The 15,320-nt window shown below is 54.7% G+C and overlaps 3 protein-coding genes across 7 annotated transcripts in view; 2 read left to right on the forward strand and 1 right to left on the reverse strand.

Annotated features, from left to right (window-relative positions):
• The window catches only part of NFATC3 (nuclear factor of activated T cells 3), a 159,483-nt gene extending 156,823 nt beyond the window's left edge, over positions 1-2,660 (forward strand). For 2 of the 3 annotated variants that reach the window (XM_033219765.1, XM_033219764.1), the window contains one exon: positions 387-2,660. Coding sequence is in view for 2 of the 3 variants with exons in the window: in XM_033219764.1 (XP_033075655.1) it covers positions 387-508 (122 nt within the window). In the remaining variant the exon portion in view is untranslated. The remainder of the gene's footprint in view (positions 1-386) is intronic. The other variant, XM_033219767.1, reaches the window with a different exon arrangement.
• On the reverse strand, positions 1-10,509 carry ESRP2 (epithelial splicing regulatory protein 2). 3 transcript variants are annotated; one of them, XM_033219770.1, is made up of 15 exons: positions 9,859-10,239; positions 9,645-9,773; positions 8,043-8,156; positions 7,817-7,931; positions 7,383-7,481; positions 6,819-6,873; positions 6,634-6,741; positions 6,428-6,560; positions 6,303-6,345; positions 5,849-6,150; positions 5,529-5,741; positions 5,225-5,423; positions 4,889-5,075; positions 4,451-4,616; positions 1-4,377 (listed from the first exon to the last, which is right to left on the reverse strand). In XM_033219770.1, exons 1-15 carry the CDS (start codon positions 10,048-10,050, stop codon positions 4,288-4,290), a joined length of 2,145 nt encoding a protein of 714 aa, XP_033075661.1. In that variant the 5' UTR covers positions 10,051-10,239; the 3' UTR covers positions 1-4,287. The 3 variants fall into 3 exon arrangements, with proteins under 3 accessions (XP_033075661.1, XP_033075659.1, XP_033075660.1); XM_033219768.1 differs by having other exon boundaries at positions 6,634-6,774; XM_033219769.1 differs by having other exon boundaries at positions 3,131-4,377; positions 6,634-6,744; positions 9,859-10,509.
• Positions 10,461-15,320, forward strand: part of PLA2G15 (phospholipase A2 group XV) — a 25,246-nt gene continuing 20,386 nt past the window's right edge. Inside the window, exons 1-2 of the mRNA XM_033219771.1 lie at positions 10,461-10,586; positions 11,598-11,681. The gene's annotated coding sequence lies outside the window, so the exon portion shown is untranslated. The remainder of the gene's footprint in view (positions 10,587-11,597; positions 11,682-15,320) is intronic.

Genomic DNA, 15,320 nt, shown 5'->3' on the forward strand with positions numbered 1-15,320 from the left:
TTTATTCTGACCAAAGCATTTATTTTCATTCCATTTACATAGGAGGTGGCATTGTAGAAAATAAAAACTTTCTCAAAGAGATACGAATTAAAGAAAAATTAGAGTAAGGTGAATACTTATTTAAAAGTACCTTTAGAGTGAGGGTAAGCCCCCTTCCCAACCCAAAATGAACTGAATGAGAGGGAGAGAAAAAGAGGTCCAGAGCAGTTTGTGGAGTGATGTTTCCATCTCTAATGCCACTTAGCTCAGGAGTAGGCTTCAGATACTGCCTTTATCTTTACAGAAAGCCATGGGAAGGGAAATGTCTGAGGCAGAGCTCAGCGCTTCGCATCATAAGGCTAGTCACTCAGAGGTCACTAATCACTCTCCCTTTTCTTGTTTTTCAGTGAACGAGATAATTGGGAGAGACATGTCCCAGATTTCTGTTTCCCAAGGAGCAGGGGTGAGCAGGCAGGCTCCCCTCCCGAGTCCTGAGTCCCTGGATTTAGGAAGATCTGATGGACTCTAACAGTGCTCACTGCAGCCTTGTGTCCACCACCAACTTCTCAGCATGTTTCTCTCCTTGGACCTTGGGTTTCCAACTCTGCAGCCTTCAGGTCTGGCACCAGGAGTGGGACGACTCATTTGTGGGGAAAGCAGTGTTCCTCCACCTCAGGCCTTGGGTAGATTTTGTAAAAGAACAGGAGCAGCATAGGCTGTTTGAGCTTTGGGGAAACGAGCTTTGCTTTTTATATTTAACTAGGATACTTTTACGTGATGGGTGCTTTGAGTGTGAATGCAGCAGGCTCTTGTTTCCAAGGTGCTGCTTTTGCAGGTGACCTGGTTACTTAGGGAGGATTGGTGATTTGTACTGCTTTATGGTCATTTGAAGGGCCCTTTAGTTTTTATGATAATTTTTAAAATAGGAACTTTTGATAAGACCTTCCAGAAGCAAAAAAACAGAACAAAACAAAAAAACAGAAAAAAAAAAGAAAAAGAAAAAAGAAAAAAAAAGAAGAAGAAAAAGAAAAACAAGAAAAAAACCCCAAGCCCGCACCTATGCCTCAGAAAGTCAGCATGTGTCCTAAAGATTTTCATAGATTTATAGGAAATAAAGCCAAATATAGCTCATACCTCTTTATAAAACTAAACTGTTGTTAGATAAAATGAGAAGAGACCATTCCATCATTGAAGTGTTGGAATATAAAAAGACATTCCAGAGCATAGCCTTTTGGTAACTTTCTAGGTAATCTTGCAATCTCTCCATACTGGCTCCATGTTGAAATTGCTTTTTCCCTCAGGACCCTGGGTTACATGGCTACATTTAAGGTGACTCTGAATGGTGGGGTTTTAGCTTGGTCACTTTCATTTCTTGCCATGATAAAAACTAGTAAGCTGTTCAGTGCTCTTCTTATTTGTGTCATCTGGTCCTAGAACCTTTTCCAAACAGGAGCATCTGCCTTTGGTTGTTCTGTGACCTTTGAAGTCAGCCTCACGGTGGTTTAGGCAGCTTCGCAGTTCTAACTCTTCTCTAGAGGCCAGGCTGTGTGCAGAGCTAAAGCACAGGTGAGCTGTACATCAGCATGGGCAGAAAAAATACAGGACTCCAGATGGGAAGGTTTTAAGAGTCACACTAGCATGGAAGGCTTATCTGCCATTCTGTTTATAGCCCAAAATGATTCTGACCTACCCTGTCCTGTCTGTATGATCTAAAAACCAGCCTTTTCCCCAGAAGGCTCTGAGCACATCCAGAAGTGATAACCTGACCCTCCACACCAAAGACACCCTGGTGCTGCTGCTGGTGAGACTGGTGTCCAAGGCAGGGCCCAGCAGAAACTGCAGCCTGCTGTCTACCAAAGGAGGTACCCAAGTTGGGTACTTAAAAAAAAAACAACCTGCCCTTACCCCTCTCCCTAATGGGATCGTTTACCTGTTCCTAGGCCTATTACAGAGCCTCTGAAGTTTGCAGTATGCTTTCAAATGAAATAATATACTTCCATTGATTCAGGAAGCAGATTTTTTGAGTGCCTATATGTAAGACAGTGTGCTGGTTAAAGGCCTGATGCTGTTATTCCAGGAGACTGCAGGCCCTTGATGCCAGGACTCTCTCTACTGAGGCCAGTTCAGGCCTGGGAAAGGGAGCTGGCCTATTGTCCACCACCTGTTGTCAGTAGGGTTGGAGCTGTTGACTCAGGATGAGGAAGTATGGTCTTTAAAAATATATATATATATATATATTTCAGATTTCTCCCCTAAAGTTAGAGAAAAAGGTCTGTCCTTCAGCAGATCACTGTGGCCCCTCTTGGAGCTGGATGGTTTCAAATTTTCTTGAAAAGTAAGTTGTGTCACAGAATGTGGATAGTGAGATTTGCTTCTGGGCCTGTGGTTGGAAGCCCACAGCTTCCTTTGGAGGGGCAAGAAGTTGGCCTCTCGATTGACATTCCAGAGAAATGGCCAGACTTGCCTCTACCCTTTTGCCCCTGGTGTAGCTGCCTCACATGGGGTTATTGCAAGAGTTCCCCTTGCAATACCCTTTGGGGGCTGCTTTGCTGCCCTCAAGAATTAAAAGCCTCTATGATCCAGAGTTGCTATGCACCAAATTTTGATGCCTTCTAAATACCTTGATGCCTGTAGCACTAGAAATGCTTTCCTATTTAAAATAAACATTAAATTTTAAAATAGAGCTTTGTATACTATGTAAGCATTTTTATATCAGCTTTGTAAAAGCTTTGGTGTTAAGAGTCAATATTTTTTGGCTTTGTAGATAAAGACTTAAATTTTTGTGCAACATAGTGGTGTTAAAGCACACATCCATTGGACTATGCAAATCAATTTATAGTAGCAGCACTGAGCAACTGGGCACGTGCTAGTATGCACCCCCTCCTACTCTAACTGTGATAGCTCTTGGGTTGAGGAATGGAATGAGTAGCCTTCTGCTTACTGGAGATGCACAGAGAAACATGGCTGAAAACAGCTTTAAAAGGAACATGTCTTTGGGTTCATGTGTGGTGCTGCTGCCCAGGTATAAACTATCCCCACCTAGGGCCAGCCATTATCACCAGACCTCTTCTGGGCCTGGCTGTGAAACCTTGTCTTTGGTATTCAGAATGGATCTTTAAGGCTCAGATGGGCTCAAATTGAAACCTTGTATTTTATAAAATGGATGTTTAGTAAAGGAACTGGTTCTCAGTTATGTTTACAGCACTTGGAATTGTGTGTTCTTGTACATTTTGTATTTTAAAACCTTTTATGGGAGTGCAGTGCTCCTTACACAAATACAAAGGGAAGAGCCAGTAGTTGAGGCTCCTCAGTTTTAGTGCTGAAATAATAAACAATGACAGGTCAACAGTCTCCTTAATCTGTCTGAGTGTTCCTCTGCCTGGGGTTGGTGTGGAGCTCCTCACTTTGGGGCAAAGTTAAGGGTCCTGTGGCTTTTAAAAAGTCCATTTGGTTAATAACTTTTCATTTAAGGAAGAGAAAATCGAGTTCCAAATTGCTTCCGAGGCTTCAGTTCTGTATCATTTAATGTGTGCAAAGGACATTCCACGGTGTCTGCTGGGTTCAGGGCAACTGGCTTTCCGAAGGCATACAAGAAAAGTTGGCAAAGTCCCCTTTAAAAGTCGAGCCTGAGTTTTTGCGTGGGGGCCTCCTGCCCCCTAATGTCTTCTGGTGATACTGCAGCACAGTCCATCAAAATAGTTTGTGGTTTTGCCCTCTGTTACTCCTTATGCCCACCTGGAGAGGGGCTAGCATCTTTAGGTGGGACCATCCCTGGAACAACATGGTCTCTGAGGTCCAGATATTCTGAGGGTAGGGCTGGCTCTCTCTGCCTCCTTATCCCCCACCAGAGGGACAGGGGGAGGTAGAACATTGGGATCTTTACTCAGAGGCTCAGATGGAACCTTGATTCTCCCAGGAGTCATACATTGAAGGTACCAGAGCTTCCATTTTAAAAAAGAAAGCAAACCTGCCGTGGACCTATCAGCCCCACCGTATCTGTGGCATGGGCCACAGCCAGGACACACTAAAGGGCTCTCCAGGTGCCAGTCAAGATGCCTGGCTCAGGCCATCAGGAGCCGGTTAGCCCCATTCCTCCCCCAGCCCTGCATGCAGCGTTCAGCCATTGTCTTTGGGGGAAACAGGCAGAAGAATAAGTGGAGGGTGGAGCTGGGGCTTGGGCTCCTCTAGGTACCTTCTGAGAGCTTTGACAAGCCAGAAAGAAGCTACCAGGTTGAGGGTACTGGTCTTCTGGATGCAGGAGAGACATGTTCACTGAGGATATCAGCTGGCTCTTACCTCCTGGCTTTCCTACAAACACACCCATTCCTTGGGGGCTTGTAACACAGTGCGAGGTGGGTCGCCAACAGGCATCAGACTGGTGTAGTCATCAGCGGGTAGCTACAGAAGGGATGCAGATTTAGGGCAAAGAGCTCAGCCAGACCCGCCAGGCCCTCCAGCCACACAATCTCACCTGGTAGGCCTGGAAGACGCTTAGCAGATCCTTCATACCAGCTGTGTATGGGACACCCTGCATGCGGACCAAAGCTCCTGGCTGGGACAACACTGAGGTGGGAGCAGAGGCCAGGGCAGCAGTGGGTGTGGTGAGGTAGCCCACAGTGGTGGGGGAGACTGGGGGGCTAGGATGGGAGAGACAAGGTTTAGTCATGCATGCCACATGTGGCCTAGACCGAGACCTGTTTCCCTCCTCCCTTGCTTCTGCCTTGTGATTAGTTCAGTTCCTCCTCCCTGAAGCCCCAGCTTGTACAGAGTCATCGTCGATCTGTTTTGTAGATGGTGTTAGCCAGCTCCCACCTTACTCCCTTATCATCTGGTCCAGAAAGGGGATCGTGACCCTTCCCCAGATTGGGACAGGGAGCAGGACTGTGGTGTTCTCTTAGCTGCAGGGTACCTTGGGTAGTAGGCTGTGTAGTTCAGGTAGAGTTGAGTGGCTGGCCCTGGATAGTAGGCAACAGGGGTGGGGGCAGCAGGTACCCTGGCAGCTGGGAGCAGTGCTGAAGAGGGGTATAGAGCTGCCGTCTCCGTGGGAATGAGGGTTGGGGTGGCTTGGAAGGTGGCGTAGGTAGGTGGTGAGAGGCCTAGAGACAGAAGTAGAAAGTGCATGTGCACGGAGCCTAGCACTGCCCTGGGTGGGGCAGCCAGAAAGGAGTTCCCGCTATACAAAGTAGTAGGGGTTTCAACAGCCTGACTCCCACAGGCCTTCTTCCCCAGCCCCTAGGGCACTCACAGGGCAGCTTGCAGGGCGGAGGGGACATGCCACTGCGGCCCAAGGTGCCCCCCATCAGCACACGGCTCATCTCCTCTGTGGAACAGGGGACCACCTCCACGTAGCGTTCCTTCATCACCTTCTTATGGCAACGCTGAGCAGCAGTTAGGGCTCGCTCTGCTGATGTCATCTGGATGAAGGCATCGCCCGATGGCCGGCCCTGTGCACACCATCTTGTGAGCAGTTTGTCATGTGTAAGAGTGCCTTACCCCTAACACACACCCCTTCCTATTGATGTGTTCCCCCTACCAAGCAGTGGCGTCACCTGCTGATTGAGCACCATGTGCACACCATGGGGCCGGATGTCAGCTGCTGCCTCCCCCAGAAAGCTCAGGATGTCTTCAATGGTGGCTGTGTAGGGCAGGCCTCGGAGGCGTACACAGTCCCTCCCAGTCCCAGGTGCCAGTGGGAAGGGGATGGGCAGCAGTGGGGCAGTCAGTGTGGGAAGGAGTGGGCCAGATGCATAGCGGTTCAAGACCTAGTAAGGAAGGCAGCAACAGGCTGGTCATGCCAAGTAGGGTGGGGGCACAGAGGGCCACCCTGGAGTAACAGTACTTCTAGGGGTGGGAAGCCCTGGGCGCTCACCTGCTGCACCTCAGCTGCAGTGCTCCGGAAGAGTTCGATGTATCGCTTACCCAGCATGCCCTTGTGCCTGCGCAGTGCAGCCTGTGCCAGCTCCTCACAAGCAAAGAGGGCGAAGGCATCACCAGTCGGCCGGCCGTCAGGGTGGCGCACAAAGAGCAGCCCCTCGGCACCCCCAGTCACTGGGCACTCTGGCCCCAGGAAGCCTAGCACGTCCATTGGCCCAGCCGAGAAGGGCAGTCCCCGCAGCCGCAGGATCACTTGGTCTTCTCGTGACAAGAAACGAGCCACCTCTAGTGATGTGCCTGTGTGGGGGACATGGGAGTCACCTGCTGACTTCACTCATGCCCCTTCAGACACTCACCCATGCAGGGGAGCAGGCAGGCAAGGGGGTGGTGGGGAAGTGAGATATGGATCAAGGACCAGGGGAGCCAGGCCCTGTTTGGGGTATACTCACCCCCTGCGATCTTTACAAACTCCTCCCCTGTCGCCTTATACACCTGTGGGTACAGAGACCAGCAGCCTATGGGTCTCAGGCCCGGCTCAGATTGGCCCTGCTCCGCTCCCAGCCCAAAGCCCCACCTCAATATAGCGGACGCCCATGTGATGCTTGTGTCTCTGCAGCGCTAGGTCCCGCTGCTCGCTGTCCACAAAGCGGATGAGGGCCTCACCATTTCTGCGGCCCTGGGCGTTGAGGCAGAGCGCTACACCACCCCTGTGGAGCCAGTGCTGTTAGTGCCTCCTGGGTAGGCCTGTCCAGTTGGGTCCACCCGCCCCACCACACCCACCTGGCCACGTTGAGCCCTTTGAAGAAGCGAGCCACGTCCTGGTCTGATGACTGCCAGGGCAACCCACGAGCCCGTACCACAGTCTCACTGTCCACCACATCTGCCTTGCTGCTGTAGGGGCAGGGCACAGTGCTGTCAGAGCTATCCAGCTGTTGTCAACCCCCAGCCCCTGCTCCCACACTCACCAAGGCCCCGTCTCATATTTCTGCTTTATCACCTCAGGCTTCGAAAACAATTGACCTGAGAAAAGATGGTGTGGGGGTCAGCAGGGTGTGCTGGAGAGGGGTCTCCCCACCAAGTTCTGCAAAAAGAGGACAGTTGAGGGAGATGAAGAAATGACAGGCTGAGCGCAGTGGCTCAGGCCTATAATCCCAGCACTTTGGGAGGTCAAGGTGGGTGGATCATTTGCCATCAGGAATTCGAGACCAGCCTGGCCAACATGGTGAAACCTGGTCTCGACTAAAAATACAAAAATTAGCCAGGCGTGGTGGCAAGCGCCTGTAATCCCAGCTACTCAAGGCTGAGGCAGGAGAATAGCTTGAACCCGGAAAGTGGAGGTTGCAGTGAGCGGAGTTTGCACCACTGCACTCTAGCCTAGGCTACAGAGTGAGGCTCTGTCTCAAAGAAAAAGAAAAAATGACAAAGAGGCTTCCCCTGTGGTCTCTTAGAGAAGGTCACAGTGGGGAGGAGCAATAGGCAGGCATTCGTCATCCCTGAGAACAGGTGACAGGCAGTGAGGGAAACCTTACTGCTGGACTCTTTGAGTAGATGGAGGATAACAGCTACCATTGTCTTCACTTCCCAGACCCCAAAGTCATCCTCTGTGGCATCTGTCTCCAGTCCTAAATCTATGGGCAGAGAAGTGACAGTGAAGACAGCATAAGCACGAATCCTGTTTACCCCTGGGCCCAACTCCCCTCCATAGACACATGCTGGAGACCAGCATATACATCTGTTTTGGCCCAGTTCATGTGTGCACTTACAGATCCCCAGTCCAGACACAGACACATACCCACATTCCAAACTCATCCTAGCACAGACACAAAGACACAGGTACACTCAGGGACTTAGCAGATAATGCAGACTTGCATGTGTCCATATTACCCACCCACCAGCATGCGCATACTCAGACACATGTACCCGCAGTGGCTTGTCCACCCTAACCCTTCTGGGTCACAGATACCCTGTGCCATGGTGGCCACAGTGAGGTCCCTGGCAGGGCAGGTACTTGGATGCTGCATATGGAACTCTCTTCGGAGGTCATAGAAGGAGAAGAATGTGTCGGGGAGCACCAGGTTCTGGGGGCACATAGGATTGGGGATGAGTGCCCTGCCCACCCTCAGGACAACAGGGGTCCTGGGACCCTTACTGACCCTGCCCCCCAGCCCGGTTTTCCTTCAGGGGCATACCTTCCTGGAGGCCTCAGGGTGCAGGACCTGTCGCAATAGCTGCTGCCCATCAGTGCAGAGCATGTAGGGGCCCCCGCCCAGCAGAGCCACATCCCCATTCACCAGCTGTGAGAACTGGGGATAGGGAATGGGGAGAGAGAAACACACAGATTCACAGCTGGGCAGGCAGGAAGTGAGGGTAGGAGGAGGAAGGAGGCAGGCTGCAAAGCTGGTTCAGCCAGATGTTCAACCCTATCCTGCCTGGGAAGAAGAGGCCACACCTGTTGAGCCTAGCCCTATGTCCCTTCCCCTCACCCACCAACCTTGTTCCAGTCCACTGTCACTTTCTCCAGGGCAAATGAGGGCAATCACACATAACCCAAGCCCTCAACACACACACTCCAGGAGTTTGGAGTGGGGCCAGAGCAAACACCTGGAGTGGGACAAGCAGGTGGGAAGAGGCGGAGCAAAGCAGGTTAAACCTGTCTCTGACCAGGCACCACCCTCAGACAGGTGGGGGAGGCCCAGTGCTGCCTGAGGCCCAGAAGGCTCATGGTCAATGGCAGCCCCGCCTCCAGGTCTGACCAACCGAGGGGCAGAGAAACTCCAAGGACAGAGCTCCACACTTGGACATCAGGGGCAGCATGAGCTTTGACCCACACCCTATCGACCGGCTGGCACTGAGCTGTTTGCTCATAGAGGGGGTGGCACTCCTGAGGCTGCCCAGCCCTCCCCCAGCCTCCATCCCAGCTGGAGAAGTATAAGCACTAATCACTGACCCACGGACCCTCTCTGCCAATTCTGTGACACTTTACAACCTGAGGCTGACAGGGCAAGGCAACCCAGCTCTCCTCCTGCAAACTCGCCAAGTGAAGGGCCCAGATCCCTTCTGGAACAGACAAGAATCATCATCGTGGTACCTCCTCATCAGGAACCACAGAGTTGTTGGAAGATGAAAGAATGTGTGCGTATAAAGGACTTAGACTAATTACACTCAAGAGTCAGACACAGAGTGAGCGACGTAGTGAAGATAAGGAAAAGAAAACAGCAATGGAAACCACCTCCCACTTCAGCTAGGGCAGGAAGCACCCCAGGCCTTTGCACTCAGCAGGTAGATAGTCCCCCAGGCCAGGCCGGGACAGCGCCCACGCCTGGCCAGCCGGCCGGGACAGGCCTAGACGAGCAGTTTACACCTGGCGGCGTCTACCTCTAGGGCCGACACCGCCCTACGCCTCCACTCCAGCGGCTCCCAAGCGGGCCGAAGACGCGGGCGGCAAGGACCGGTGACCTATATGGGCCCCTCGACCCCTTTCGCTTCCGACTGCGGCTCAGAGAGACCTGACCCGGGCGGGAACTGGGGATGGATCCCAAAGCCTGCGTCCTGATCCCTTCGGTAGGAGTAGGTTCCTGCAATGGTTGAAAAGTAAGGCGCCCAGGGGAATGGCCGGCACGCGCGGATGAAAGGGACACGCACACGCGAGAGTCGCTCGAAGTTTCAAACCAGACCCCGTCCTGCCGCCCGGGCCGGTTGGTTGCGGCACGCCAGGCCTAGCCTCCGGCGGCCTCTCCCGCCCAGAAATGTCCTCACGGCCAGGCTGTGCCGCCACCCACCCCGGCGCTCACCTGCTGCAGCACCTTGTCCAGCGGCTCTGCCCGCGCCAGGCTGTCGGCGCTCAGGCCGCTAGCCTCGCGGCATTGCGTACTCAGTGCGGCCACCTCGGCGCGAACCAGAGATTTGTGCAGCGTCCCCACCTGTGAGCGGCGGGGGAAACCGATCAGCCGCGCCCCTCGACCTCGGAAGCTCCCTGGGGACCTCACCGCCTCCTTTCCACCCTACCTGGCGGCTCCGCGGCTCAACCACTTGCCAGACTAGGAGGATTAAGTCGGTCTCGTCCGAGCCCAGGTCCCTTCCCAGCGCACCCGCCGTAGCCCCGAACAGGACGACCAGTGATCCGGGACAGGGGCAGGGGTCTGCGGCGGGGTCGGCCCCGGGGTCAGGGCCTGGGGGCGGGGGCGGCGGCGGAGTCATGGCCGCAGAGGAAGGGGGCGCTCGGCCAGACACACGCGGACCGACGAGGCGCACGCAGGCACCGACCGACGGCAGACGCGGATCAGCTTGGGCGGGACACCGTGTGTCGGGGGCGGCACCTGCGGCCCGGCTGGCTCAGTGGGCGCTGCTGAGACCCGCCCGTGGCGCCCCGCGGGGCGGGGCAGCTACCGGCCCACGCCCTCTCCAGGCTAGTTACCTGCCTGCCCCGCCGGCCACGTGACCGGGACGGCCCCGGGAATCTTGGGGGAGGGCCGCCACAACCCAGCCCGGGACGCAAGAACTCATAATCCCGGTCTGGGTGCACGCTCAGGATCCGGATTCCTACTTCTAGGGCTGGTCCTGCCTGCCTGATTCCTGGGGCTAACCCGTTCTTCGCTCTCCCCTATTCTTCCCCAGGGGCCGTCAGGCCTCTACAAAGGACCATGCAAGAGGCCTTCTCTACTCCGAGAGGGTCACACGGGACCTATGGAAGGCGCCAGGAGGCAGTCTAGAGGCTGTGGGGCTCACCACGGCAGGTCTGGGGTTGATGGAAGTCAAAGGGTCAAGGGGGCGGTGAGAGTTGCCGGGTATCACCCTGTGGGGGGAATCACCAGAAGTCAGCTGGGAAAGGGGAGGGCGGCGGGAACATCAGGGTTGTTAGAGCTGTGGGGTGGTCTCTAGGGATCACAGGGAAGGGCTTGTCCACGCAGACGCTAGGGCCGAGCGGTAGCCTGGCACTGAGAAGTGCCAGAGCGCGGTCGTTGTGGGTTGGAAGTGAGCAGGCCTCCATGCTGGGGAAAGGAACCCTCCCAACCCCAGAGAGCTGCACCCTAGACAAGGCTGAGACGGGTAGAATGGGCCTGGAGCCTCGGAACCCCCACGTGTGGGGGCCTGCCTGCTTTCGTCCCTTTCTCGACGATGGAGAAGCTGCCTGGAGATTGCGAGCGCTCTGGCGGATGGCGGAGCTAGTGTTGAGCGTGTGCGCGCGCGTGCGGGCTGCAGATCCTCCCTTTTCCATCCCGCACCTACAACCCAGTTGACAGTCCCGCGCTGGGGGCTCCCAGTGCCCCCTTCGCCCAGTGGAGCTTGGTGAGGCTCCTTTATGGCGCGTTTCCCGGCCGTTCCTTACTTTCCCAAACTCTCCCAGGGAGGTGACTGAGAAACTGAATAAGTAAGTGACTGAGAAACTGAATAATCCAGCAGGAAGGAGGGGGCTCCAGCCTGGCGGGAACTGAGTCACGCGGTTGCCTAGCCCGACTCGAGACTGAGACTGGAGCCGCACCATGCGCTTTCGGACAAGGAGGGAGCTGCGTCCCGGCCCCTGGACAATGGAGAAAGCGGGGCACCCGGGCGCATCCCCAGAGCTCATGCCCGGGGAAGGGGCGAGGCCCGGGGCGAGAGAGCTCAGCGTAGCTCCACTTGGCAGCTAAAGAAACAAGGGCCCGGGACGGAAATGACTCCCGCCCGGACACGGCGACAGAGAGAGAAAGGAAAGTGCATCCTTCGCCCGGTGGGTTCGAGCCACTAGCACTTTACTTTCCTTACAGGTGCAGGCGGGCCTCGGTGCGCGGCTGCCCATCTCCAGACCGCCCACCCGGGCTCTGGCCCATGTGTCTCCTCCCCCGGAAACGGTAAGCAAATCAGGCGCGGGGGGAAGGGAGAACGTTGCTCCTCGGGCCCCGCCTCCCGATAAGCCTGGAATGTCAAATATTTGTTCGCGGGGCGGGGCGAACCCGCGAGTAAGACTCCTCCCCCTCCCGCCCCGTAGCGCGCCTGCGCCTGGCGGAGGAGGCCCTTCCTGTGGCCACGCCCTTCCAGCCAATTCCCATAAACCTGTGTCCCTAACCGCCGCAGTCCTAAGGCCCCACAGAAGCACGTCGTTTCCTCCTCGGGTCCTGTCTCGGTTCCACTCCTACAGCACAGGATCACAGCGTCCCCGCCCGGGGGTCCGGACGCTACTCGGTCTCCATTTCGTCCCTCCTGGCGACCTCATTTGTGCAGCCTCTAAGCCCTTTTTCCTCTTCAGCGTGGGTCTCCACACCCACTCTTCACGGAAGCCTCCTTCGCGAGGTGACCGCTCCGTTGTGGCGTTTCTGGCCGTCCTGAGCGCTTTCCCACGGATGACGCTTATGCGTGCCCAAGTCGCCGCTGGGTCGTGAACCTGAGGCATGGGCTGGTAGCGCAGTGCAGCTCCCCTAAACTACCCCGGGCGCCCATCCGGCCGGCCCCATAGCAAGACAACTCCTGTCACTTGGATTCTTTTTTTTAAATTTTTATTATTCTTTTCTTTAAGACGGAGTTTTGCTCTTGTTGCCCAGACAGGAGTGCAGTGGCGCGATCTCGGCTTACTGCAACCTCCACTTCCCGGCTTCAAGTGATCCTCCGGCCTCAGCCTCCCAAGTAGCTGGGATTACAGGCGTGCACCACCACGCCTGTGTTTTTTTTAGTAGAGACTGGATTTCACCATGTTGATCAGGCTGGATGGTCTCGAACTCCTGACCTCAAGTGATCCACACACCTCGGCCTCCCAAAGTGCTGGGATTACAGGCGTGAGCCACCGTGCCCGGCATATTCTATTTATTTATTTATTTATTTATTTATTTTTGAGACAGGGTCTCACTCTGTCGCCCAGGTTGGAGTGCAACAGCGCAATCTCTGATCACAGCAGCCTCAACATCCCCGCGGCCCAAGCGATCCGCCCACCTCAGCCTTCCAAGTAGCTGGGACCACAGGCGTGCGCCGGGACCACAGGCGGGCGCCGCCACCACGCCCGGCTAATTTTTGTATTTTTTGTAAAGACGGGGTCTCGCCATGTTGACCAGGCTGGTCTCGAACTCCGCCCACCTCGGCTTCCCGAAGGGCTGGAATTACAGGCGTGAGCCACCGCGGGCCCTGCTCCAACCCTTGGATTCTTCTTTAAAAACCAAAATCGTTTAAATACCGGGCCGGAGGGTGGGGTCCTGCTTTGCTGAGTTCCCTTACTCATCTTCAGATGAGTCCTCCCAGATCACCCTATTATTACTAAACAACCCACACTCCCTCATTGCTTCTTTCTGCCCCCCGACCCCCCCAACTTAACCAACTTATAACACGTTTATTAATCGTTTATTGTCTCCCTGCTCCATCATCCCATCCTCGAAGATAGAGGCTTACCCCCATTGCCTGTCACTGAATGAATGAACTGTTGTCTAAGGCTAGCTGCTTCTGCCATAAGGTATTTCAGCAATGGTAAGACACAGGCCTTTGCAGTAGGGTCTCATCTGTGTCCTTTCCTCCCCTCCAGTCCTGCCCCTTGTCTAGTTAACCCCAGTTCTTCCTCCATAATTTTTTTTTTTTTTTTTAGAGTCTGCTCCATGCCCCAGGTTGGAGTGCAATGGCACGATCCCGGCTCACTGCAACCTCCACCTCCCAGGTTGACGCGATTCTTCTGCCCCAGCCTCCCGAGTAGCTGCGACTACAGGCGCACACCACCATGCTCAGTTAATTTTTATTTTTTTTTTTATTTTTTATTTTTTTATTTTTTTGAGACGGAGTCTCGCTCTGTCGCCCAGGCTAGAGTGCAGTGGCCGGATCTCAGCTCACTACAAGCTCCACCTCCCGGGTTTACGCCATTCTCCTGCCTCAGCCTCCCGAGTAGCTGGGACTACAGGCGCCCACCACTTCGCCCGGCTAGTTTTTTTGTATTTTTTAGTAGAGACGGGGTTTCACCGTGTTAGCCAGGATGGTCTCGATCTCCTGACCTTGTGATCCGCCCGTCTCGGCCTCCCAAAGTGCTGGGATTACAGGCTTGAGCCACCGCGCCCAGCCAATTTTTATATTTTTAATAAAGATGGGATTTCCCCATATTGACCAGGCTGGTCTCGAACTCCTGACCTCGTGATCCGTCCGCCTCAGCCTCCCAAAGTGCTGGGATTACAGGCGCGAGCCACTGCTCCCGGCCTTCCTCCAGATTTTCTACCTTCCACAGCAGGGGTCCCCTCTGTGGTTTGAGATTTCTGTACTTCTCTGAAAATTGTCTCCCACCCCCACCCCACTCCTCGCTCCCCTGGGGTTCATGAATTAATGAATAGGAGATTGGTACGGCAGAGAGGTAGGCAAGGCCCCAACGGCCCAGGCCGCCCGAGGGCAGACGCCTTTCTCAAAACCGCGTGCCAGATATTTGGAAGAAAGGACTGGGTTCCGTGGGCCTCATACTCGCAAAATTTTACCCTCACCTTGGCTCTCAGGCCTGCCTGGGTTGGACCCCTAAAGGCAGCCGGCGCTGTGGCTGCGAGTACATGAAAGCCCGGGCAGATACGGGGTGTAAGGCGGGAAGTGCGGCGGGTCTCCTGGAACCTCCAGGGCGTCTAGGAGCGGTGCGAAAACACCCTCCCTCCTTCCCTTCTCGGCCAGGAAAGATCTCGCAGTGCAAGAGGATTCGACGCTGGGGAACACCGCGGAGATCCACTCTTGCCTGCCCAGACCCGTCCCCTCTCTCAGCGACCCTCCTTATCTCCCGGGCCACCCTACTAGGCAGCGCGTTGGGCCCCACCTGCTGGGTTGGGATCCTCGCACCTGTGCAGAGTGGCTGCAGAGCACACGCCAGAGGGCGCGCTGACTCCGTTGCTAGAAGCGGAGGGGGAGGGGCGTGCGCTCGAGGTCGAGCAAAGCACTAGTGGTGACAAAGGGGTCCCCTCGATGCCCCCATCAGGCCAATACCCTCTGGCTTTATTTTTATTTTCATTTTATTTTGAGACGGAGTTTTGCTCTTGTCTCCCAGGCTGGAGTGCAATGGCGCGATCTCGGCTCACTGCAACTTCTGCCTCCTGGGTTCAGGCCATTCTCCTACCTCAGTCTCCTGAGTAGCTGGGATTACAAGCGCCCACCACCACGCCCGGCTAATTTTTGTATTTTTAGTAGAGACGGGGTTTCACCATGTTAGCCAGGCTGATTTCAAACTCCTGACCTCAGGTGATCTGCCCGCCTCCACCTCCCAAAGTGCTGGGATTATAGGCGTGAGCCACTGCGCCTGGCCTATTTTATTTTGTTTTATTTTATTTCTTTTTTTTGAGACAGAGTCTTGCTCTGTCCCCCAGGCTGGAGTGCAGTGGCAGGATCTTGGCTCACTGCAACCTCCGCCTCCAGGGTTCAAGCGATTCTCCTGCCTCAGCCTCCTGAGTAGCGGGATTACAGGCACGCACCACCATGTCTGGCTAATTTTTGTATTTCTAGTAGAGATAGGGTTTCACCATGTTGGTCAGGCTGGTCTCAAACTCCTGACCTTGTGATCA

This window comes from Trachypithecus francoisi, unplaced genomic scaffold, assembly GCF_009764315.1.
Source record: "Trachypithecus francoisi isolate TF-2019V2 unplaced genomic scaffold, Tfra_2.0 Lachesis_group10, whole genome shotgun sequence".
In the NCBI taxonomy this organism is placed as follows: Eukaryota; Metazoa; Chordata; class Mammalia; order Primates; family Cercopithecidae; genus Trachypithecus; species Trachypithecus francoisi.